The 26,143-nt window shown below is 40.1% G+C and overlaps 1 protein-coding gene across 3 annotated transcripts in view; it reads right to left on the reverse strand.

The window, feature by feature from the left end:
- The window catches only part of PTPRG (protein tyrosine phosphatase receptor type G), an 828,925-nt gene that overhangs the window by 10,967 nt on the left and 791,815 nt on the right, over window positions 1–26,143 (reverse strand). For all 3 annotated transcript variants that reach the window (XM_061618739.1, XM_061618737.1, XM_061618738.1), the window contains exons 19-27: window positions 25,490–25,624; window positions 22,048–22,211; window positions 18,529–18,664; window positions 17,391–17,537; window positions 16,066–16,159; window positions 8,985–9,061; window positions 7,876–8,004; window positions 4,687–4,833; window positions 1,829–1,971 (exon numbers count right to left, since the gene is read on the reverse strand). In XM_061618739.1, coding sequence (XP_061474723.1) covers window positions 1,829–1,971; window positions 4,687–4,833; window positions 7,876–8,004; window positions 8,985–9,061; window positions 16,066–16,159; window positions 17,391–17,537; window positions 18,529–18,664; window positions 22,048–22,211; window positions 25,490–25,624 — 1,172 coding nt within the window. The remainder of the gene's footprint in view (window positions 1–1,828; window positions 1,972–4,686; window positions 4,834–7,875; window positions 8,005–8,984; window positions 9,062–16,065; window positions 16,160–17,390; window positions 17,538–18,528; window positions 18,665–22,047; window positions 22,212–25,489; window positions 25,625–26,143) is intronic.

Here is a 26,143-nt window from a genome sequence, read left to right on the forward strand (position 1 = left end):
AAACTATCATCCCATTTTTGTAGCAAGGAGCTCTGAAGGGATGCAAATTGTGAAGCTAATTGTGATGTCAATAGTTCTGGATCTGTTTCAGGAGTTAAGTCTTGCATTAACTCACTTTTAGAGGTTTTAGCCGCCATTTTGCAATCGCGATTTTCCGGGTCTTTTTTTTTTCTGGTGCATTGTTTTCAGCAGCAGTAAAGACTTTAAAAGTAAGTGTCTGTCAATTTCAGCTTCCCAGCTGCTGTGGAAGTGCAGAGTATCTTCCCATGCCTCTCAAGAGTTTTTTTTGTTAATTTCACTGTCAGTTTCCACGCAAAGGTGCGGTATTTGGATTACAGGGTTAGCGGAGCAAGCGGTTTACCCTGCTGTTCCGTCGATCAGGTGCATGCGCCCCAAGGAAAAACACTTTTGATTTTTGTTCAATTTGCTTAGCATCCAGGATTAGACAAGGATTTCATGGTCTCCATAATAACCATGGTCCTCAATATCTAGTCCTACACATTCTGCAGGACATAATCTTGGTGGTTGCTGGTCAGGAAAAGAATGATCTATGTAAGGGTGGGAGGTGATAGCACCACCATATTTAAAAAAACAAACATGCATTGGAACTCATTCCAAGGACTACACTCTGGTGATGATGGAAGCAAAGAAATTATACATCTCTCTCACCATTGCATTGGCACAGTGTCAGTCAACAGACCTGTTCCAAGTGATGAGGAGATTGCTACATGCTAGTCCACAACTCAGAGATGAGGAACCCTTGGCAGTCTATTGTGATCACTTTGCAAAACACTTTCCAATCTGGGTTGAAGCCCAGCTTGGGGACTGAAATAGCTTTGATTGCCTTTGTGGATGAAATACTGGCTTCCAAGTCATTTATGGGCCCAATTTGATGTATTGGTTATTACTTATAAAGCCTGAAATGACCTTAAAATATTTTCAGGACTGCCTCTTCCTGCATGAACCTGCCAGTCAATTGCCATCAACTTTCAAAGACCTGTTCTGCATTCTGCCACCAAGGAAGATGTGGTTTGGGGAAGAGGCAGGACCTTTTCAGTGACAGCACCCCAATTATGGAACTAGATTAGCCTGGCCTTTTCTCTGTTGTCCTGTAGTAAGACATTTTTGTTATGTCAGGATTTTAATGTGTGTTAAATTTTATCTAGTTATAGTTTTGTTTACCTGTTTTATTATACAGCCACAAGAGTGGCAGTATACTATAGTCAGCACGGATTTTTTGCATTCTGCAATGTTAAATTGAAAATTCCCCCTCATGCCATTCTGGTGCTTCCCATAAGCTCACTTGAAAACAAAACCTTACAAAACTTAACAGTCCTGAACTCAGAAAGAGGCACATGTTAACAAATTCTACCAAGCTACACAGGAAGTGGATTGGACTGTGAAAGCCCAACCCAAACTGTGTTTACTTTTTTACAAATTTGTAGGGCAGTACAATATCTCAAAGAGGAGGTCAGGTCTCCTGCTCCCCTGGTGCATTCACTATAGCTGCCCAATTTCCCTGCTTTTTAATGTTTGACAGAAATATCTGTTGGCTATAGGTACCTTCTTAAACCGCAAGGTTTTTTGCCTATTAGTGAATTTTGACTTTAAGTGTTCTTTTTAATGTGTTACAATTTAATTGGTAAACCACCTTGGAGGCTTTTTCTTTTAGAGGTGAAAGGTGGTATAGACTTGTTTAATAAAGACAGAAATAAGATATTGATGCACCCCTTCCACTTCCCAGATTCAAGTGCAAATAAGCTCCCATATTTACTGTTATCTTTCTTGTCCAATCTATTGATAAATGTGATTTGATGGATATACATACTCATCATGAACGATGGTGGGGCCATCTCTTGTTAAGGCCTCTTCCTTGATTACATTGATAAGCTCAAAGGTACTGCTGATTGGGGCATCTGGGTTTGGCCATTTGGGACACTGAAAATGGCGTACTTCCAAAACATAGTCATCCTGTAAAGAAAACCAACCCAAATGTTAACAATTGTCACTCCAACCAACCATTTCTGCTTAAAAAGGCACCTGTAACATTCCAATATATCAGTGATCACCTCTGTTACTAAAAAATGGTTAACCTATTTTTGGATTACTACTGATGAAACACATCTTGTCCCCCTCCTATACAAGTAGGAACTCTCTTTCTGCATGTGGCGTGTGGTTACCTTGTTAGCATTTTTAGGGAATTACTGCATCTGTTGGCCACAGAACATGATGTTGAGAGTTGGGAGGGGCATTCCTGTAATGAAAGGGGATTCAGGGTACAGTGGGGATAATAAGTGCATCCCTCCATGCAGTCATGAACCCCTTCATCCAGGATGATATAAATCATCCAGGATGATGCCCCACCTGGCAGTGGCAGCAGCTCTTTATCTTCCCTAGTATCACTACAAAGGAGAAGGAGATCCTTGGTAGTGCTGCAGTGCTTTCCCTATGATTGTCCCTTTGATCAATTGAAGGGAATCTTTTCCAGACGTTATTTCTGTCTCCCCCATTGATTCATACCAGCTGCTGTTAATGGAACAATGCATTTCTTAAAATGTTGGGGAAATTTTCCCATGGATATATTTAACATGCAGGTTTTCAATTTTCAATCAATTTACTTTATGCTGGGTCCAAATGTAACATTTAGCTAGCTAGGATAGTTTTATTTATTTATTTATTCAATTTATATCCCGCCCTTCCTCCCAGCAGGAGCCCAGGATGGCAAACAGAAACGCTAAAAACACTTTAAAACATCATAAAAGCAGACCTTAAAATACATTAAAACAAAACAATGTTAAAAACATTTTTCAAAAAGCTTTAAAAACATATTTTAAGAAAGGGTTAAAAACATATTTAAAAACACATATTAACAAGCAATTCTAACACAGACGCAGACTGGGATAGGTCTCAACTTAAAAGGTTTGTTGAAAGAGGAAAGTCTTCAAAGTTAGTTAGACGTTGCTTACACTGCTCACTGGTTGCATATGCAGACCTAGACCATAATACTTTTAACCCATTACACTGTGGCATGGACCACAGGAAGCAAACCCATGTTAACTAACAGAATCTTGCTGGAAACGTTATTGCATTCAGATTCCTGGATGATGGAACTGTGAGGCATCTGGGAGTAAATCAAGAGTAACAGGATCAAACTTGTAAAAGATCACATTTTCTGCTATCTGTCCCCTGCCCCAAAGGCAAGACAATTTTTTCTCTAGCTCTCCAAGGTATACAGGGAGTTTGCAATGCTGTCCGCTTCCCTGCAGCAAAATATATAGTGGTCTGGTAAACATTTTCTGTCAAAAAGTTTAGGCTGTCTGCACAGCTTAGGTTGTTGTTTCCCATTGTCATGCTCCATGTTTTTTTCTGTTCTGTCTCTGATCATCTCTCATCAGTCTCCATGGTGCTCATTGTGGACTTGCAGTGCATATGCTCAGACAACAGTATGAGAATAATAAAGGGTCAAAAAGTATATTAAGGGTCAAAGGGCTCACTGGCATGTCTACTTGTAAGTGGATATCCATTCAAAGAGATGCTGCAACTTTCTAGATAAGGAATAACTGAACTGTTTACTCGTTTATTCTACTTGCAATTAAGTGCTCCGGTCTGCTGTTTTGTCTAGAAATTGCATGGAACATTGCCTAGAAGTTAACATCTCTTAAGAAAAGGATGGGGAACCTGCAGCCCAAGCAGCCTAGTTTCAAAACTCCAGCCACTGCTGCATGCAGCCACCAATAGATTACTACCAAGGGAATATGGGCCTTGACAGAAAAAAGGCTCCCCACCCCAATCTTAAGAAGAATACTGACTTTCCCAAAACAAAGGGTTATATTCAACATAGCGCTAAGGAGATAGTACCGTCAGTGCAAATATTTCCTTATCTGATGGAACAAGCTTCCCTTTCCTCCCCCTGCAAGCTGTTCTAGGGATTCTCCAGACCCTCTGTTGATTTGGTGAGGACACGGGGGGGGGCAAGCAAGTGGAAGAGATGGGGGGAAGTCCTGTTGCACTTGTGGGAATATTTGTACTGGCTTCCATTAGAGCAAAAAGTTAGTCGAATACAGTACAGTATCTGGATATATATAGATCATATCACCAACTCCTCCTCCACAATAACAATAATACATTTATTACCCACCTTTCACACAAAGGTCCCAGGGTGTGTTACAACAATTTTAAAATACATTATTAAAAACAACCTAAAATTATAAAGTAGGATGGGTCCTAAAAAGATATGTCTCAGGTGTTGAAGGCCAGGGTACAGAGGTGTGTCTATCTGTGAAGTATCTGAGACACATTCAGAGAAACAACTAGTGAATGTGCACCCTTAGTTTCTAAAGGAAGAGTTTGAATGGGACTTTGAAACTTAGTAAGCTCTTTTTAAAAAGGAGAAAAAATACTAAGCCCTTGGTGTGATTTCTGCTTGAGAAGCAATTTCACTTTTGGATCAGATAAAAGCTGAAATGTTATGGCCTTCCATGGAAATGGTATACTGAAAACAAAACTGAGATATGACAGGAGAAAATCGCTAGGAAGAAAGAGTGAAATTGATAACTCCACTATGACCAAACATAGACATTAAGCCAATCCCACTGAAAACCATGCATATCAAGTGTTAACTGACAAAAGCAGTATTTTGAATGTCAAGCAGGTTCCAGATTAACCTCTGGAGGATGATTTATATACCTGAGTAGCCTCAAGGATAAAGTCATGGATGATGATCTGCTCCTCATTAGAGAGGCACAGCCTGTCTTTGCTGATAAGGGTCACAGTAAATGCCTCGCAGTTCATGGATTCTTCTCTGCTTGGCCAGTACACAAATTCATCCTCTGCCTAAAGACAAAATAAATAACACAGGCTTTTTGTATGTTTCTTTACTTTTTACATGGACAAAATTCGAAGAATCAAAATTTGGTTTAATAGGCAGGAACACAAACTGATCTTTTACAAAATGCATCTAGCTAACAGCAGTATGACTATCATAGGAATACTCTGAGCCTCCCAAACAGGGCAAGCCTGATGTTTAACTTATTTCACAGGGAAATTCATATTTTAGAATATTTATAAGATTACATTTTACATGGGTACAGATTTCACAGAAATACAATCTCATTATAATGTATTATTTATTTACTTATTAGATTTATCTCCCACCCTTCCTTCCAGTAGGAGCCCAGGGCGGCAAACAAAAGCACTAAAAACACTTTAAAAAAACATCATAAACACAGACTTTAAAATATATTAAAACATCTTTAAAAACATTTTTTTAAAAAGCTTTAAAAACATTTTAAAAAAAGAAAAGGTTAAAAACATAAAAAGGCAATTTCAGCACAGACACAGACTCAGATAAGCTCTTTATTTAAAAGGCTTGTTGAAAGAGGAAGGTCTTTAATAGGCACTGAAAAGATAACAGAGATGGTGCCTGTCTTAATATTAAAGGGAAGGAATTCCAAAAGATAGGTGCCACTACATTAAAGGTCCATTTCCTGTGTTGTGCGGAACGGACCTCCTGGTAAGATGGTATCTGCAGCAGGCCCTCACCTACAGCGCATAGTGATCGACTGGGTATACAAGGGGTAAGACCATCTTTCAGGTATCATGTTCCCAAGATGTATATTTATTTATTTATTTAAGGCTTTGAACACCAAAACTAGAACACTGAAATCAGCCCAGTAGCTTATAGGTAGCCAGTGCAACTTTTTCAGCAGCGGGGTGACATGTTGGAGATACCCTGCCCCAGTGAGCAGTCTCGCCACTGCATTTTGCACCAGCTGCAGCATCTGGACCAACCTCAAGGGTAGCGCCACATATAGCGCATTTCAGTAATCCAGCCTGGAGGTTACTAGTGTATGGACAACAGTGGTCAAGCTGTCCTGGACCAGAAATGGCCACAACTGTCTTACCAGCTGAAGCTGGTAAAAGGCACTCCTAGCCACTGATGTAATCTGGGCCTCTAGCAACAAAGATGGATCCAGGAGCACCCCAGACTATGGACCTGCTCTTTCAGAGGGAGTATGACCCCATCCAAAGCAGGCAGCTGACCAATTATCCGAACTCAGGAACCACCAACCCACAGCGTCTCCATAATGCTAGGATTCAGACCACTGACTCACCACTGAGTCCAGGCAGCAGTCCAGGGCTTGCACAGCCTCTCCCGATTCAGATGTTATAGAGGTGTACTGCTGACACCTCACCCCAAATCTCCTGATGACTGCTCCCAAGGGCTTCATATAGATGTTAAACAGCATGTGGGACAAGATGGTACCCTACAGGACCCCACAGCACAACTGCCAGGGGGCCAAAAGACAACACCCAATGCTATTCTCTGAAAATGACCCTGGAGATAGGATTGGAACGACTGTAAAACAGTGCCTCCAATATCCATCTCACCAAGTCGGCCCAGAAGGATACCATGGTCAATGGTATCAAAAGCTGATGAGAGATCAAGTAAGAATAACAGGGTTGTACTCCCCCTGTCCTTCCAATGAAGATCATCCATTAGGGCAACCAAGGCCAATTCAGTCCCATAACCAGCCTGAACCCAGACTGGAATGGGTCAAGATAACCAAGATAATTATTTTGTGTTCCTTAAGGTAGGCACCTGCACAAAGCCATGATGGTAATTTGATATTAACTGGTTAATTCCTTTTTTTTTGCTATCTGTAGAGTCCTTCAGGCCTTGGTTCCTTAAATATATTGCTTATATTTAATTTTTAAAATCAAATCATTTTTTTTTTAAAAAGGCAGCTCATCCATATTGGCATTGATCCAGATAACCCGATGCTGATTTACAAAATCTAACCTATACAGAAACCTGCTAAGAACAGGACAAACTTTCTTAGACTACAGAACCGTTATGGCCTAGATTTGACCCTGAATTCATTTTGAAGTAGTGAATACAATTTGGTTCGCTTCAGATGTTGCGAACTTCTATCAACCCTAGACAGCATGGCCAATGGTCAGGAAAGATGGAAGTTGTAGTTCACAATATCTGGAGGGCACCATGTTGACTGCTCCTGCCTTACAAGATGATAGTGTGTCCCAAGCAGTGATCTATGCTGGCAGAGAAAGAGTCCTGGAGCTCAAGAGAATTAGCGCTCATTCTCTTATTCTCCCAAGCAATGTTGGGAGTCCATAGAACAAAAGTCCACAGAACACGGGGAACCATCCCCAGACCAGTGGCAAGAATACAGAACCTTCAATTCCCGTGTCAGTCCACAAGCTCACTAGATATTCTGGGAAGGTACAGATAAATGATTGTTTCCACTTTACTGCTCACTGAGAAGCACTAAATGCCAGATAACTGTATTTCTGTTTTTATACACAATAATCAACTCAGATAACAATTGATGAAGTGATAAGGCATTTGCAGTTATTTAATGGAAATAACAACATACTGCACAGGCTGTTTTGTCAGATGCCTGTCTATAGAGGCGTAGCGCAAGAGTAAACAAAGTAAATGTAAGTGTTCTGCTGTTCAAAAGGATGAGAGTAGGCAGATTTTATTTCTCAGTGGCATTTGAGAAAGAGAGGTCACAACTGGAGGTGATATCCCTGAGAGGTGACAGGTGCAAAAGCAGTAAGGTTTTTCTTCTTCCCCTTTGAAAAAGCTCAGTGGGTAGACTTAGCCTTCACAGTAGGGTGGCACAGAATTGGGACATGTTCGCTGTGGTGCTGATGGAAGACGTAGCAGTTTTCCTCCCTCCTGCAGTCTTCCCCCACTTCTTTGGATACTGTGGATTATGGAGTTGTTAAAGGAGACATCAACTTTGCTTTCCATTGAAACACAGCCAGACTACGTAGCAAAGTAACCCAGTTCTTGCTCCCTGCTGTGCTACATCATTAATATACAGTATGTGGAGTTAAATAACTTACTAAGCTCTGGTTATCTGGAAGCATGACAATGATCTGTGCGTTGTGATCCCAGATCATTCTCCAGAAATCTTTAGTTGTGTGTGGCAGGGGATGCTGTGTTATGATGAACTCGTTACTCCGATAGTAACCCTTTTAAAGCAGAAACCAGATGTAGCAATTATTCAGTGCATGGAATAGTTTGGGAACATTAAACTTCATGGATGAGAACAGACAATAAAAGTTTATTAGACTGCTAAATTTTCAAAGCTCCCTGCTGTGTTAACTTATGCTAAAACAATACTGGAGAATATGTAAAAGGAAAAAAACCCTCTATAAACATGTTTCATTTAACGGAATGGTTTGCACCAAGAATGGCAACCCACTGAGTGCAGAAGACCATAGTAAAAACAAATAAGATGAGCTGCAAGTAATATTTGTTTACTCTAATTAAAAATAATGGACCCAGCACAGTTATATGTTGCATTCCTTCTGTGATGCCACTCGTTCAAGTTTCTGGTGCAACAAGTGTCACCTGAGATGCTGTAAAAATATTCCTCCATTAGGATGAGATTGCAAATGACACAATATGCAATAATGAAATGGCCAATGTAGGGCATGGCCCATGCTTCCTGCACATGCAGTTCACAGACCTGGGTATGCGGGATAGGATCTCCACAGGACTGAATAAGCCGTTTAGGCACTTTGTAGCCTTTAGCCGGTACGTACATCCATTCCAGCATGCCAGTCATCACCTGGAGTAGGAGATGGACTCCTCACATTCCACATAATAGCTGGCATGCTGCAGTGAACATCCGCCCAGCCAAGGGCTGGCAGGAGAATCAGAGTTAGAAGACTCGATTGAACTCCATGGTGATCTTATCCCATGAGGTGTGCATGCAGGAGACAATGAATTGTGTCCTTAATTCTTTAAGTTATAAAAACAGAAATTCTCATAATTCTAAGCAGCTCTCTATAATGCTTGTTTCACACCATACTGTTCTTTGAAAAAAGAATCACCTCACTGGAACACAAAAGCTCTTTGCAATCACTGATAAAACCAAAGGATTGAACAATGTTATATTCAGTTATTTTCCATTGATTCTCTTACAATGAAATGGTGATTTTATTACCATGATATAAGAAGCATTAATGTAATCAGTTCCTTTCATTCCAGGTAATGGTGCCAGTCCCACTCTTGCTCGCTCAGCTGCAGAATCAAACAAACAAACAAAAAGCCCATATCAAACAAAATGCACAATCTTAGCACAGCTATCATAACACAACTCCCATTTCTCCCAGGGCCAGATCCAGTACCATAAAATGTGCTGAGCTAACACAGGAGATAAATGGATAAAAATGATAAAATGAAATGTTTGCGCAAGGACATTTCAGTAATAAAATCTTACCATTTCGGCTATTCCCACATGCCAAATAACAGTTAATCCCAAATTCCCTCTCCACCATGAAATTCATCAAGGGCCTTGGGCCAGACACTCCTAGCCTAATCTACATATCACATTTGTTGCAAGGATAGAGTCAGGACTATCTGCAATGCCTTGAGCTCCTTGAAGGAAGGGCAGGATAAAAATGTAATAAATAAACTGAACAGAGATTTGATGATTATCAGATATTTTATGAACATGGCATTCTTTTTCTTTCCATCTGCACACAATAGCAGTTAATTATTTTTTTTCTGCTCTCATCCTTCTCCAAAAGTCATGGTAGCAGCAACCATTTCCCTAACTTCAGGGTAAGTCAGCAGCAGCCCTCTGAGCACCACATTATCTGAATGAATGAATCTAACCTCTTCCAATGACTGCAGAGGTAGGCAGCCACTTTTACCAATTCTTTTGTGGAGTGAGCATTAAAAAAATTAACAAAGCAGATAAGGAAAAATACTTGGATATAAGCTTATTTGAGCCAATGGTGTCACCGACCCCAGATCAATTTCCCAGCCACCATGAAGTGCTTCTGAGGGTCAACTTAAGTTTTCAGATGTGATAATTTCATTGCAGTCCCCGCTTTAGGGCACTTGTTTTGCTTTTACGGTGGGTTTTTTCATCGTGCGCCATTTTCACATCACGCGCACCATTATTTTCAACGGGTTTCACTTTTCGGCGGTTTCCGCTTTTCGGCAGCAGTCCGAAACGGAACCTGCCGTATAAGCGGGGCCCGCATGTATTAACACAAAGTAATCACACGTCCCATTTTTTATTTAGATTTCTTAACCCATTATTATGTAGAATCACTACAACACTTTGAAAACCAATGCTATAAATAAGTGGGACCTGCAACAGAACACTGCAGCATGGAGTCCTCCTGTTCACTGTTGCAGTCGGCCAGTCACATCCTCCTTCATCATGCTTCCTACCTACAGTTTTGAACTGTGGGGATCTTCCCCTTGGGGCGTTTTAGTTTAGTGATAGCAAACCATTTAGTTGTTCCTAGGTGCATCTCTCTCTCTCTCTCTCTGAATGAATGAATGAATGAATGATTTATTTCCAGTCGTAGACCAGCATAACAATACAAAACAGTTCACTTATAAAATAAGTATTTACAAAGTAAAAGCTCAGTTTGCAAATATTCACTAATAGGCAAGAAAACCTTGCAGTTTAAGAATGTACCTATAGCCAACAGATATTTCTATCAAACTTTAAAAAGCAGGGAAATTGGGCAGCTATAGTGAATGCACCAGGGGAACATGAGACCTGACCTCCTCTCTCGAGACATCCACTTCCTGTGAGCTTGAAAGAATTTGGTAACATGCACCTCTGAGCATATGGTGAGTGGTGGCAACACCTGCCATCTCCAAAGATGGAGAATTACATTTTTGTATGTTTGTTGGTGTTCTTCTTACTTTACTTCTTCCTGTGTGTCTTCCTTGGGTCCTGCTTGTGGGCTTCCCCCAGGCACCTGGTTGGCCACTGTGAGAACAGGATGCTGGACTAGATGGGCCACTGGCCTGATCCAGCAGGCTCTTCTTATGTTCTTGTGTTACTACTGTTTCTACAGAGAATCTAACCTAGAAAATTATACTTCTCTCATTATTAATCCTAGAACTCTGTATCAAATTTATTTTTATTAATTTCAAAGCCTTTTTATTGGTCAGTGTCACATGATAAAGACAGCCTTTTGTGTTTCAAACTGGAGGTTATGCTCTAGTTCTATTTTGGGCGCATTAACACTTGAATTTGAAACTGCACTTTGATGTAAAATCAGACTGATTACAATATGTTGCTATTTAAGTAATGACTCTAGCTGTGGGAAAAACAAACTTGGCCTGCTCAAGATGTATGTGTTCAGCCTACTATGCTTAAACAACTTCACTTAAGGAAAGGTGGGCTTGGTCAATTAAAAACATAGAGCACACCTGGAATTTTGCTAGAAAATGTTCACCTCCCACTGCGTTATCTTGTGCAAACTGAGACTCCTCATGTCCATTGGAGACTATTCTGCAGAATAGTCAGTCCCATTATTCTACAACTGTTTTTGGAGTTTGTTTTAGTATAAACTATGTAAAGTATTGCTGTACTTCACATATTCACAGAAACAGAAGCAAAAGAAAATTATTTAGTATAGGAAACTTCACTAAAATTGCAAAGTAAATCATACATATTTAAAATGACTATCTGAACTATATTAACTATATTGTTGCTTCTTCCCTGCTAAACAGCACAGCACACATCTTGTTTCTGTTATTTGGGCTGATTGCAGGTGTTGCCACCACTCACTATATGCTCAGAGGCACACGTTACCAAATTCTTTCAAGCTACACAGCAAGTGGATTGGACTGTGAAAGACCAACCCAAATGGTGTTTGCATTTTGACCAATTTGTAGGGCAGTCCAATATCTCAGAGAGGAGGTCAAGTCTCCTGCTGCCCTGATGCATTCACTATAGCTGCCCAATTTCCCTGCTTTTAAAAATTTGGTAGAAATATCTGTTGGCATAGGTATGTTCTTTTTTTTTTTTTAATAATTTTTTATTCAAATTTTTCCAAAAACAAACAAAACAAAGTCAAAAAAACATAACAATACATCAACAAAAAATGAAAATAAAATAGTTGACTTCTGATTTGTCGCAGATCAGCTATAAGTATATAATATACATCAAACCTGTCCCTTAATGTATACATACAGAGTCCCTTTTCTCCATAGGCTGTCTTAATTAATCGTCAAATCCCAGTATCATCATTTTATTTTGCTTTCAACAAAAAGTCTAAGAGAGGTTTCCATTCCTTAAGAAATGTATCTGTCGATTTTTCTCTAAGTAAACATGTCAATTTATCCATTTCTACTAAGTCCATTAATTTCAATAACCATTCTTCCATTGTTGGTGTTGATTCCATTTTCCACTTTTGTGCATATAATAATCTTGCTGCCGTAATCATATATAATATTATTCTTCCATATTTCTTTTCTATTTGTTTATCCATAAAACCCAATAAAAAAAATTCTGGTTTTGACTGAATATTTATCTTTAGAATTTTTTGCATCTTCCTACCTATCTGTGCCCAAAATGATTTTGCCTTTTTACATAACCACCACATATGATAAAATGATCCTTCTTGTTGTTTACATTTCCAACAAACATTAGAAACATTACTATACATTTTTGACAACTTTTCTGGAGTCATGTACCAACGGTACATCATTTTATAAAAATTTTCTTTAAGATTATAGCATAGTGTAAATTTCAAACCTTTTTTCCACATATTTTCCCATTGATCCATTTGTATGTTATGACCAAAATTTTTTGCCCACTTTACCATACACTCTTTTACTTGTTCTTCCTCCATATCCATTTTCAATAAGAGTTTATACATTTTCGCAATTATATTTTCATCATTTGTACACAATCCTATTTCAAAATCAGATTTACTTATTTCAAACCCATACATTTTCTTGTCCATTTTATATCTTTCTAACAATTGTAAATAGGCAAACCATTGAAAACTATATCCTTCCTTTGTCAGTTGTTCTCTCTCTTTCATTGTATATTCTCCATGTACATTTTCTAATAGTTCTTGATAAGTTAACCATTTCTCTTTTCCAGCCATTTCTCTTCTATAAAACGCTTCTTGACTTGAGACACATAATGGTATTTTCGAATAAAACCTTGGTTTATATCTATTCCATATTTTCAACAGAGGACGTCTTATAAAATGATTGTTAAAGTCTACATTTACTTTTACTTTGTCATACCATAGATATCCATGCCATCCCCACTTCAAATTATGGCCCTCCAAATCCAATAGTCTTTTATTCCTCAATAAAATCCATTCCTTTATCCAGACTAGACAGCAGGCAGCAAAATAAAGTCTCAGATTTGGTAATCCCAGTCCTCCTCTTTCTTTGGCATCTTGTAGTAGTTTAAATTTAACTCTTGGTTTTTTTCCTTGCCATACAAATTTAGAGATATCTTTTTGCCATTGTTTAAAAGGTAAATCAGAGGATATTACAGGTATTGTTTGAAACAAAAACATCATTCTCGGTAATACATTCATTTTTATCACAGATATTCTACCCATTAATGACAATTGTAGTTTATCCCATTTTAGCAAGTCTTTCTTAATCTCTGTCCATAATTTTTCATAATTATTATGAAACAACTTTGAATTTTTATTTGTCATAATGATACCTAAATATTTCAACTTTTTCTCTATTGTAAAATCTGTCTTGTCCATTAACTCTTTCTGTTCCCTTAAAGTTAAATTTTTCACCAACATCTTTGTTTTTTGATTGTTGATCTTAAATCCTGCTAACGGTCCAAATTCTTTTAATTTGGCATAGGTATGTTCTTAAACTGCAAGGTTTTCTTGCCTATTAGTGAATTTCTCTGCTTTTTAATCCAGGAGGTAAGAAATGGGATCCTGTGCAAGCTTGTTGAGAATGGATTGATCATTTGCATGCTTACTGAGTTCAATGGGATTTACTCCTGTGCAATCATGCTTAAGGTAGGTAAAACTGACCATGGGGGAGGAGGGGGATGGGGACCGAGAGGGAAGGGGGAAGGGAGTGGAGAGAGGAGGGAGAAGGAGGGGATTGGAAGGGGATGGGGAGAGAGGGGCAAAGGAAGGGGAGGGAAGAGGCAAGAGGGAGGGGATAGGAGGGCAGGTTTGATCATTTGTATGCTTTTTGAGTTCAGTGGGATTTACTCCTGTGCAATCATGCTTAGGATAGGTGAAACTGATCTGGGGGAGGGGCAGGGAAGGGGGAAGAAGGAGGGGAGGGGAGAAGATTGGGTGGGAGGTCACTGTGCAGGGCAAAGCCCCTTTCCTTTTCAAAAGGAAAACATTGTGAACAATATCATTGTTTTTCAGGGTTTCCCCCACCTTTTTATTCTACAGCAGGCACATCTAGCTTCCCACCCAAATTTAAAACAAACCTGTCCCTAGCCACATCCACACCAGACCTTTATTTCACTTTAGACAGTCATGGCTTCCCCCAAACTATCCTGGGAAGTGTAGTTAGTGAAGGGTGCTGAGAGTTGATGGAGAGGCCATGTTCCCCTCACAGAGCTTCAATCTGAGCAGCTGCCTGTTAAACCACTCTGGCCACTGGAGCTCTGTCAGGGGAATAGGAGTCTCCTAACAACTCTCAGCACCCTTCACAAACTACACTTCCCAGGATTCTGTGTGGGAAGCCTTGGCTGTCTAAAGTGAAATAAAGTTCAGGTGTAGGTGTGGGCCCCTGGATAGCCAAGCCAAGCAGCTGTGAGTCTGGTTTTTAGAACACTGACAGTTGGTTCTTACTGAGCATGCCCAGTCTTATCACTGAATTCAATGCTAAATTTCTTAAATTAATTAAAAATCAGCCAGGCATTTTTTTAACTTTTAAACTGCAGAAGACGAAGGTCACAGTATGGGGCAAGGTCAGTAATAGGATTATAGGTACTCTGTGAACATGGCTGATTTTTAATTAATTTCAACCAATTATGAGAACTCTAACAAAAAAGTCCAACAGGGATTTCCCCCCTCTCTTTTTACAGTTTGAACTTTCAATTCTCTCTGACTGTTTTGTGTATCGCCATGAAAATTTAGAGGGTTGCTAAGCAAGCGTTTCTTAGTTCAGGACTATTAGTTTTTGTAAGGTTTTGTTTTGAAATAAGCTTATGGGAAGCAGTAGAATGGCATGGGGGTATTTTCAATTTAACATTGCGGAATGCGAAAAATCCATGCTACTCTCTTGTATATATTAGGAACCTCTCTAGCTGTAATTTTTTAAAATCTGTTTTCAATAATGTATTTTATATTAAACTGTTTTTATAATGTATTTTATATTGTTGTGACCTGCTTGGCACCTACTCAAGAAGGGTGGGTAATAAATTTAGAGTAGGAGTAGTAATAATAATAATAATAATAATAATACTGCAAGTACTAACAATTGAACTTCTGCAAGGGAAGATAAATGAAAATTAATTTCTGGAAGAAAAAGTGGTATTGTTAAGTTTGTTTAAACTTTTGAAACATTACTTTAAATTACTTCATCACCGTATCAAACTCTCATACAGTACTACCTCAGTTAACAAATCCTCCAGGAACGAAGCTCCTTTTAAGGAAGGTTTTTTTAAAGGTGAAACTGATGAGCTTTGCTTTGCTGTGAAGAAACCTTAAAGCCTGTGCCTTTGCTTTAAGGTGAAACTGACTATCCTGTGTCTTTGCTTTGCTGTCAGTAAACTGATAAGCCTGTGCCTTGCTTTGCTAGGATGAAATTGACAAGCCTGTGTGTTTGTATGGAATCAAAGAGATCTCTTGCTTTTTCCCAGGGCTGGGAAGGGAAAGATGCAATAGGATTCAGAGGAGGAGAAGGGGGAATGGGTGGGTGCCAGGTAGGCACACTTTAAAGCCCCTGCTGAAGCTGCCCCCACCATCTAGTAGCAGGAGTAGGAACCTATCCCTATTCTTTTCATGTTATTCCTAACTCTGGTACCAAAGTTTACGTTAAAGAAGTAATGTCCAGGAATGCATCTACTTTGTATTACTATATGAATATTCAGTAAGTTAAAATGTTTTTGTATTTACACATTGAAATGCATTAAATTGTATCTAGCATCAGGACCTACAATTCAGATTTATATTGGAAGACAGCTCTGATCTAGTAAGAGAAAACAATTCAATTGAGAGCCCACAACACATTATGCAAACACAATTCACAATTTAGCACAAGGAATTTATGCAGCACAGCAATCAGACTTGAAGATGGGATCTTACATGGCACAACTGATGAGTTCCTGTTCTTTTCTTTGTTGCAGTCCTTCTGAGCACTGAAGCACTCCACATATTTTGCATTGCACTGCATAACCAGCTGAAAGATTTAAATAAAGCAGAAGCAATATTAAGTCTTTGCAGCTCTCTCTCTCTCTCTCTCTCTCCCCCCCCTCCCCTTATTTCTGGAAAAAAATGCATTCCTGGAAGACCAAACTGTATTGTTAGATTTGCTAAAAGCATTCAAAATGCCAAGAAGAATTGAACTCGTTGCATAAAGAAAGATATAAGATATTTACACAGATGTGTGTTGGGCCTTTAAGTCTGTATAGGTATTTATATCATGCAAAGCAAAAAAATCAATTCCACCCTGGTTTGACATTGTCAATTTAACTACCTCTGAAGATAAATTCCAAAGCACTAAAGATGTAAGTACGTCAGAAACAGGTCTGAGGAAACAAAAAGCTCTCTCTGTTCTTTTATAAAACATCAAAACAAGGGTACGCCTAAGGAATTTTTCCTCCTTACTGCTACTGTGAACCTGAATACTTCAGCCGAGATCAGTTATTCCTGGGCCAGTCTGCTTTGTTTGCCAAGTTAACTGTGATACTTCCATGACGAAAAGTGAGCTTGCTGTGACCACTTTGTAAGATACTTCACAGATAAAGTCAGTCATATTTGTTCCAACCTGGATGCCAGAGGCAATGAAGATCCAACTACTGTAGCTTGGGTACCTACTTTTAATGTGTTTTAAAGTTTGTTTTTATGATATTTTAATGTTTTTAGTGCTTTGGTTTGCCACCCTGAGCTCCTGCTGGGAGGAAGGGTGGGATATAAATCAAACAACAACAAAAGAGTGCATCTCTGCTGGTTCTACTGGGCCTCTCAATGGCTTTCAATCATGGTATCTGAGCCAGCTGGTTGTGATGGCCTCTGCAAAGTACCGGTTATGGCATAGGACCAGTATATCTAACGCACGGTGTTCTTCAGCTTTGGGTCCCTAGATGTTGTTGGACTACAACTCCCATCATCTCCAGCCACTTTAGCCACTGGCAAAGGGATCATGGGAATTGTAGTCCAACAACATCTGGGGACCCAAAGTTGAAGAACACTGTTCTGAAGGACCATCTACTCCTAGATGAGCTTGCCCTTACATTAAGACATGTTGTAGAATCTCTCGTTTGTGTTGCAGCAACATTAGAGGTGTAACCAAAAACCTTTTTTATCAGACCGTTCCCTCTCCCCCACAATGATAAAGTACCAGTTTTGGTCTGATCACTTTATCCCTTGGAAATGGCAGCAGCGCTAAGCAAGGTAAGAAAGAAGCTTACCTTAAACTGTTTTTCTAGCCAAGTCTTTCCTCCAATTCCAGGTATAAGAATGCTATTGACATAGCTATGTAGCTGGTTAGCAGAAACTTCAGTCTCTTTCCCAAGAATGGCTTCCAACAAGGCATCATGAATAAAAACATACTGCTCCTAGAATGGCAGGAGCAAATGAGGCATGAGCAGAAATAAAGTCCATCGTGGAGCACAGTTATTTTAAAGGCTTGCATTATATCTGCAACAACCTCACTATTTAAAATGTTCTACCCCATCTCTGAGTGAAGTTTGTACCTCTACAACTCATGGAGGGGCCTTTTCAGCACTGGCTCCCTGGCTTTGGAATGCCTTCTATCTTGAGATCCAACTGGCACCAACTTGGTTGGGTTTTGCTGCCAGCTAAAAAATGATCTCTTTAGCCAGATGCATTAGGACACTGATTTTTGTAGGGAGGAGTGATGTTGTTTTAATGTTTTTATTCAAATTGTTTTAATGTTTTTATTGGAACTGCTGCAATGTTCATTTGATTTTGTATTTCATGCACCCCATTCTGGGATCATTTGCTTGATGAAGGGCAAATTAAAAATGAACTAACTAAATAAAAATACTGTTTAGACAAGTTTTCAGATTTTTCCTGTACTGATTCTTTTTTTGTTTGCTTTTTTTCTTTTGTAGCCTGCTTTTCATCCACCTGACTTTGATTTTATTCATACACTGAATTTTTCCCACTCCCGACTACTATCGTCCTTTTCCCTCTTTTTCTAAGAATATTTCCTTTTTTACTTTTCCAGAAAAGAAAGGGGTTTTTTACTGTTCATCTTTATGAAAGCTCATAGTGTTATAAGGTAATTATGCATTACCTTTGCATATTAAATGTTCCCCTTGTGTTTTGTTGATACTAAAGACTGTGAGCTTCTGGGCCTGGTCTTTTTAAAATTTTCTGTGAAGGGCTTGGTTTATTAAAAAAGTTACACAAATGATAAATAATATGACAACTATATGCACTTGCAAACTGAATGTACAGAAAAACACAAGAAATGCAGTATGTAACCAATGGAGATATTGCCGTGGAAATCACAGTTGGCAAATCCACCTGCAAGATTTAATTGGTGATAATAGTTCACTATCATGAAAATGAATGTTTTACCTCTGTCTGGACGAGGTAGTTGCGCTGTGTCCTGATGTGTTTCAGGAAACCCAGAACGTTAACTGTGCTTTTGTCTTTTATCTGTTGTAGCATACTGTCTATAACAATGTAGGTACCAGTCCTGCCAACACCAGCACTGATGAAAAGAAAAGTTTCAGGAGAAAGCTTAGTTAAATACTAATGAAGGAGTACAACACTATGGTTAAGTGATAATATTGATATAAAAGATTCTTTACAAGTCTTGCTCCTCAGATTTTCCAAAATATGTAATTGTCAGCTTTCGGTGTGATAGTAACTGCTGAGGTGTTGGGTGTTTCCTCAAATTGTCACACACTGACTGCATGAGGAGCCATAGCTTTCATTTAAAGGAGAAACAAAATTCTAGACATATGTCTGTGCTTTGAAGTGGCTGCAATGTACTGAAAACATACAGTGTAGCTTTTATAGTTGATTATGTACTGGTGCAAAAATTCATATTTTTTTTGATACATCAAACATGGGAATTTCTGTGTTTTTTCCTTACTTTTCCTACTGAAGCATTCAAAGTCAAGGAGAAAAATTCTCTTCAACAGGGGTTATGAACCTACAGTCTGTGGGCCTGATCCAGTCTCCCAAGCAATTTCTTTTTGCCACACAAAACCCCACTGTTTTTGGCAGTGGTGGCAAAACGACAATAAAGTAAACATAGCACTGGGCTAGGAGAGGTTTAAAGCTCTTCACCCAGCTCAGGCACTGCGACAGAGTCAAATCACCTGATGCTATCAGATCTATCATCTAATAAGCAAGGAAGGATAGTTTGAATCAGATTTCTGATGAGCAAGAAGGTGATTTGAGTGTGTGTGTTTAAACCTTCTTGCCCAGGACAGCACAGCAATGGGGATGCATATTGCTCCCTCCCTGCTCATCATCTAACGAGAGAGGGGAGAGGATAGTAACCGCCTTTGTCAGCTGCTCCCATGACAAGGGGTACCGTGTGCCTGTGTGTACTCTGGGTGTGTGTATATGTGCAGAGTGTGTGTCACAACAATGACTTTTGACCCCACCCATAGTTGACATGTGGTCCCCAGTAAATGCAACCCTTGGGCCAAAAAAGCTTAGCCAGCCCTGTTCAACGACAAAGACAGGTCAGCTGATTATATTCATTTTCAGCTGGTGATATTCTACAGCTTTGTGAGAAACAAAGACTATGAGAAAATGCAAACATCTGCAAATTTAAGAAGTACATGTTGAATCCATTCTTTCCTCCTTTTTACGTCGATTGATAGGGGTTCCTAGATGTGTGCCCTCCGCGGCACTAAGACTTGAATGTGGATTTTTATCTCTGGAAAGCCAGGCTTGGCTTGCTTCTGTAAATTACTGGATAAAAATTTCTACTGACATTACTTCGGGTTATATTTCTTTACTATGGAAAGATAACTGGCCATCTCAATGGAATCAAAAAATGGAATTGAAATTACTACAAATTGGTCTTGCAAAAGAATACTTAATATCTCATTCTCCAAAGGTTGCCTTGGCGACAATACGAACACGAATCAAGGATATAGATTTTCAAACGGCAATCTCTCAAGCGTCCAAAAGATGTTCACCACTTTATTTGAAACTAAATTTTGCCCCCCAAAAAATTAGCGAATACTTAGACCTACTTTTAATCCCTAAATTTCGTGTAATGTTCTCCAAAGCGAGATTTAATACTTTACACTCTGCGGTTTTAGAAGGAAGATTTAAGGGGATTCCATATGAGCAACGTGTTTGCCCGTGTGGCACTGATATTGAAACCCCTTCGCACACCCTTCTCTCTTGCTCCCTATATTCTCATATTCGTTCTAAATACCTTAGGGAGATTTTATCAAAAATCTCATATAAGTCTCCTGAAGCTTCTACGGCTCACTTATTATCTGGGTCAGACAAACAAACCACTATCCAAGTAGCTAAATTTATATATGTAGCGCAGCAGAAACGAATTTCGCTTGGGTGTGTATAATTTAACCTAACCAGTGGTATATTAATCATGTTTTCTTATCATATATTGGTCTAAAACAATAATCTCTGTTTAATAGTAATTACACAGCCCAAAACATATGAATTATCCTTATAACCTGATCGATTATTGAAAGCCTATGTTTGATGTTTTTTGTAAATCTTGAAGAGTTTCTTTTAATTTGCTGTTATTTTAAATATGTATTCGATTTTTCCTTTTGTAACTATTCTTGTTATATGGGTCTTTGACCGTAAATAAATAAACGAATGAACGAAGTACATGTAGTATGCACTGCTGCCCTTCTCAAAAAGGAGCCTTAGGCCACATCCACACCAGACATTTATTCCACTTTAAACAGTCATGGCTTCCCCCAAAGAATCCTGGGCAGCGTAGTTTGTGAAGGGTGCTGAAAGGTGTTAGGAGGCCATTATTCCTCTCACAGAGCTCTGATTCCCAGAATTCTCTGGGAAGAGGGGCTGACTGTTAACCCTCTCTGGGCATTGGAGCTCTGTCAGGAGAACAAGCGTCTGCTGAACACTCAGCACGTTTCACAAACTATACTTCCCAGGATTCTTTGGAGGAAGCCATGACTGTTTAAAGTATATAGCTTTATACACTCGACTGTTTAAAGAATAAAAGTCTGGTGTGGATGTGGCCTTACATTTTGCAACCAGAATGTATTAAGGAGTTCCATGAATGAAAATATGATTCATTTACAGAATTTGCCTTTCCTGACCATTTAAAAAAAATAACATTCTGCCCTGTAGCAGTGCTTCCAAGATAAACAAGCTAAAATATAAGGGTTGTATTCAAATGAGTCCTACTCAGAATAGACCCACTGAAACTAATAAACCTAAGTTAGTTATATCTATCAACTTAAGTGGGTCTACTCTGAGTAGGACTAGTACTGAATATCACACTAAGACTATAGCAAGTTGAAAGAACAATACATTTAAAAGTCTAATAAACTTAGAATGTCTTCATCTGGATAATTCGTTTGCTGAGAATCTGTTGTGGGTAAAAAAGAAAAAGCAGCAGAAGTACTGGGGCAGGTGTGGCATTGGATGCAGGGGACAAACCTTTTGAGGAAGATTAAATCTCTGTTCCATACAGTGATGAAAGCATGAAATCCTGTCTCTAACTGCACAAATCTCTAGAGTTCTGCAAAAACTGCCAAGGTCTGCTATAAATTACAGAATCCTCACATCCTGGATTCATTCATGTGAATAAGAGAATTTCACCAGCAATGAGATGGAATGTACTGTGTGATACAGTGGATAAACTTGAATCAGGCCAGAGAAACTTGAGTTCAACCATGGATTCAGTGGATGGTCTGAACAATCTCTCAGTCTCTATTTTCTTTTTCTACCATCAAGATCAAACGACCTGCCGTACATCCTCCCTATCGCAAAATGAATGAGGTTGATTGCAGAGTACTTTGTGCACGTTACAGATGGTAAATGCTACTATACTCTATTGCAGTTGTGTATTAATCTACAACATGTTGCACACTAAATGAAACTGAACTTGCCCAGATGTACCTGCAATGCACGACCACTGGGCCCATCTCAGTGTTCCTGGCTGCAGAGGATCTTCTCACAAATGTCAGTACTGGCAGTGCATATTCAGGTACACCCATGTCGGGCCATTGCGTGTAGTGGTACTGAATTACCATCCTTTCATTCTGACGTCCTTTAGGGTTCCCCTTTTGATCCAGAGTACACGAAACACATACAGGAAGAAAACATATTAGTTGGTGATTTGACTGAATCATGTTCAAATGTGAGCTAAGCTTTATCCAATACCTATCCTTCTCTCAAATCATAAGACCTTCCTACAAAAAACATTGATTGGCAGAAGTGTTGGTTTCCCAAAAGCCATGACCATGTGCCCCACATCTGAAGAAAGGTGTGCAGCAGGTAGATGCAGCTAGATTGACCGCTCGTGCAGCTGATCCCTGCAGAAAGCGGGACTGAACTCTCAGTGCATCAGCTGATATATGGGAAGTTCAATATTGCTTAGTTTGGGTGTGTGAGGTCTCCCTAGGGGGGACTCTCTCACACAACCTAACCCAGCAGAAAGGAGGCCTGAAGTTCCCATGCCTCAGCTGAAATGTGGGGAGGTTAATCCTGCTTGGTCACCATCTTCCTCCACCCAGTGGGCCAACTTTGACTAGTGGATGTCAATCACTGGATATCATTAGCAGTCCTCCAATAGTGCATAACAGCATCAGTCCATAGTTCTTCAGAAGAACATGCAAGGTACCAACAAATGTCATTTCCCCTGGCATTTTCTAACAGTTGATCCTGAGTTCTTTTGGTTCTGGTTGCTGTCCTTGCTAAAATTATTTGATATATGGATGTTTAACTGTTGTGAACAACTACGTGATTTATACTTTTATAAATGAAAAGCAGTATATAAGTTTTTAAAATAAAAATAAAAGTGACACCAATAGAGCATTCTACTCACATGACATATATTTCCTTACATCCTACCACAAATTACTGGGAAAAAAAGATTTTCTCTCTTCTGTGACAAAGAGGGAAATTACATAGGCAAAACAACTGCCTAGCAATGACTCTAATTCTAAAAGCAGAATGATCTGTCAGATATCTGCCTCTGTGATCTTTATTTGCGTATGTAAGGTACTATAGCATTCCCAGTCTTAATTTGCTAGTACAGCAGGGGTAGGGAACCTCCAGCCTTTGGGCCAATCATGACCCTTCCAGGGGTCCAGTTGGGCCAGCAAGGCCATTTTCCCTAAACCACGCCCACCCATCAGCTGACATCACCAATGATGGGCGGGAGGACAGGGTTAAATCCAGGAAGAGGCTTGCCCAGCGCCAAGGCAGCAGGATTTAATCTCTGCTCATCAGCTGATGAGTGGGGTTAAATCCTGCTCAATTCAAACAGAGACACCTGCCTGAAAGCTCCCTGCCTCCTTTGTGCTGCTGGTCTTGGGCCTGCTCCTTCAGTTCTTTTGTGTGCTCCCTCACTCAGTTGGAGGCAGCTAGTTCAGCCCAACAGCACAGCGGGGAAGAGGGTGTATGCGTGTCATTTCTCCTCTTCCCCTAGTCGCCCTGCTCTTTGCAAACAGCCCAGTTTCTTTCCTTTCTCCGCTTTTGCCCATCAGCAGTTTTCCCTTGGGAAAGCTGCCCCACAGTCAGGACAAGGTGACTGCAAAAAAAGGAGAGAGGGAAAACTACACTTGGTATTTCACAGCCATCACTGTGCTCCAGAGAAGCCTCTTGCGCAGCAAATCTGCAAAAAGCAGGTTCCCTCTCCCCACTCTGCTGCAAAAGGGGTTTCTCCCAAGCACAACAATGCTTTTCAAATACTGGCTTCTCCCCCTCTCCCAGAAAGAATGGTGTTGCTAGCTGTATGTTCAGGGCTTGCAACACGGCTTTCTCTCCTCGCCTCTTCTCTCCAGCACAGTGATGCCTCTTGTGGCAGATCTGCAAAAAGCAGGGGGACCTGCTTTTTGCAGATCCAATGCTAGAGGGACACCTCTTCAGCATGAGTGATGCTTGTAAAATACCAGTGTCTTTCTCCCCACCTCACCCCATGTGGAAAGGAGAAAATACTATTTTCCCAACTGTGTGCTCAGCACTTTGGGAAGTGTTGAGCATAGGGCTAGTAATGTCCCCTTGTGCACAGAGTGACTGGATCTCAGGCCCCTGGAAACCCCACAAGAGATTTTGACAGGTGGGCAGGACAACATACTTATCAATCATGTGTGGTCATGACATCATGTGATTGTCAGATGGATGGCCCTACCCACCTGTCAAATTTGGTCCATGAGGCTGATCCCGATAAGGATCTGGCCCCTGGAGCTAAAAGGGTTCCCCACCCATACAGTAGAGGTACCATCCCATGTCAAAAGGAAAGCTCTTGTGATCTGGCATTTAATGGCAGGGTGTCAAAAAGAGGTGTGCCTTTCATAGCTTATTTCATCATTGGGGCAACGTGATAGGAAAATATTTGCAAGGTAACTGCTAAAGAGAAATCACTTCTCTTGGGTGCAAGAGCTGGCAACCCAACCTTTCAATATTTCCTTGTATTCCCCACTTTATTGGCATTTCTATCTGAACTGTCATCTCTCTCAAAACACAGAAGCAGAAAAACCTTCTTGGAGAGGAAGATTTCTACTTGAAAAGGCAGAGAAAATTTGGTAATGGAAAATCTGGCAATGTAGTATCTCAGACTGAAATCAGCTGTGTTTCAGGGGAACCTAGTTTGCCTGCCTGACACTTCTGGACTCAACCTCAATTTGCAGATCTAGTTCCTACTAAGTGATGCTTTCCTGACATGCTTCCCAGAAATGTAATGGCAATTGTGTCACTGGACTTTCATCTGACTCAAGTTATATGAGAGCCAGATCTGTGGATTGATTTTGTTTGGGTTTAAAGGGACTGTCCTCTACTTTATTTTTTTATTTATTTTATTTAGCAATGTTTATATTTCTTTAGCACCCAAGTCCTAATCCTTGTCATTTTGTTTGATCAGCTTGTCTCTGATTTCTTGGCAGGAACCACCATTTTCAGACTGAGATTCTGATTTATGGCAATGATTGGGACCAACTTTGAGACCCCCTGAATATGCCTCTGAATGCCAGTTTCTGGGAATTGCAAGTGGTAAAAGTGCTGTTGTGATCAGGTTCTGCTTGCAGACTTCCCATAGGCATCTGGTTGGCAAGTGTGAGAACAGGATGCTGGACTAGATGGCCCATTGGCCTGATCCAGCAGGGTTCTTCCTGTATTATTATTATTTTTTTGGTCATGTAAGAATGTGCAAAGATACAGGGTGTTGATGAACTGATCTGTTCCATCCTATGAATACTGAAGACACCTTTGCTGTATGTCGAACAATTCTGAAGCCGATATTTCATCAAAGTGCTGTATAACAGCTGTATATATCACACTTAATAGCAATATTCGAAATGTGCATCCTTTGTCCAAACCACACTGTAATCACGTTCCTCACCTTTTTCATTTTTGCATTCCTGACTGTGAAGCGGCGGACTGTGTAGCAAGCATGTACTTTTGTGCTCTTCAATGTGACTATGATATGGCCATATTCTTCACTGTTTTCTGATGGCCAGTACTGGTCACATTTTCTCTGAGGAAAGAAAGAGTAGCGTAGGGTAACATTAGGTTTTGAAGCATGCTACACAAGATCAACAACAACTAGGGGTCTGCATTAGAGATTTGGCGGGTTATTTCAAAGCAATATCCTAACTTCAGCTCTCCTTACTTCTCCAGAATCTGGCCACCTGTACCTCTCCTCTTAGCCCATTTTCTTCCTTAGTTTCCCCTCATCCCTCAGATGGACACTGACTGGAGACCAGTTCCAAGTGCAGCTCCTTAGCAGATAGGCCAGCTGGGAGCATGGGGAGACAATTAGCATCTGGAGTATCCCTCCCCGGTTCCCTTTTCTGCCACACAGGGAGGGAGTGAGAGAGAGAACAGTAGAGCCATATTTCATCAATGGTCTGAGTGGGAAGTCCCATTCCATGAGACTGTGCCATCTGACTCCTTTGGCTTCTGGGGATGCAGTTATTTCCCCTCAGGGTCTGCTGGGTTGCCTCCAAAGGCACATCTAAAAGACAGCTCCCCTTTGGGTCATCTCTTAGGTGAG

Source organism: Rhineura floridana, chromosome 3 (genome assembly GCF_030035675.1).
Source record: "Rhineura floridana isolate rRhiFlo1 chromosome 3, rRhiFlo1.hap2, whole genome shotgun sequence".
Lineage (NCBI taxonomy): Eukaryota > Metazoa > Chordata > Lepidosauria > Squamata > Rhineuridae > Rhineura > Rhineura floridana.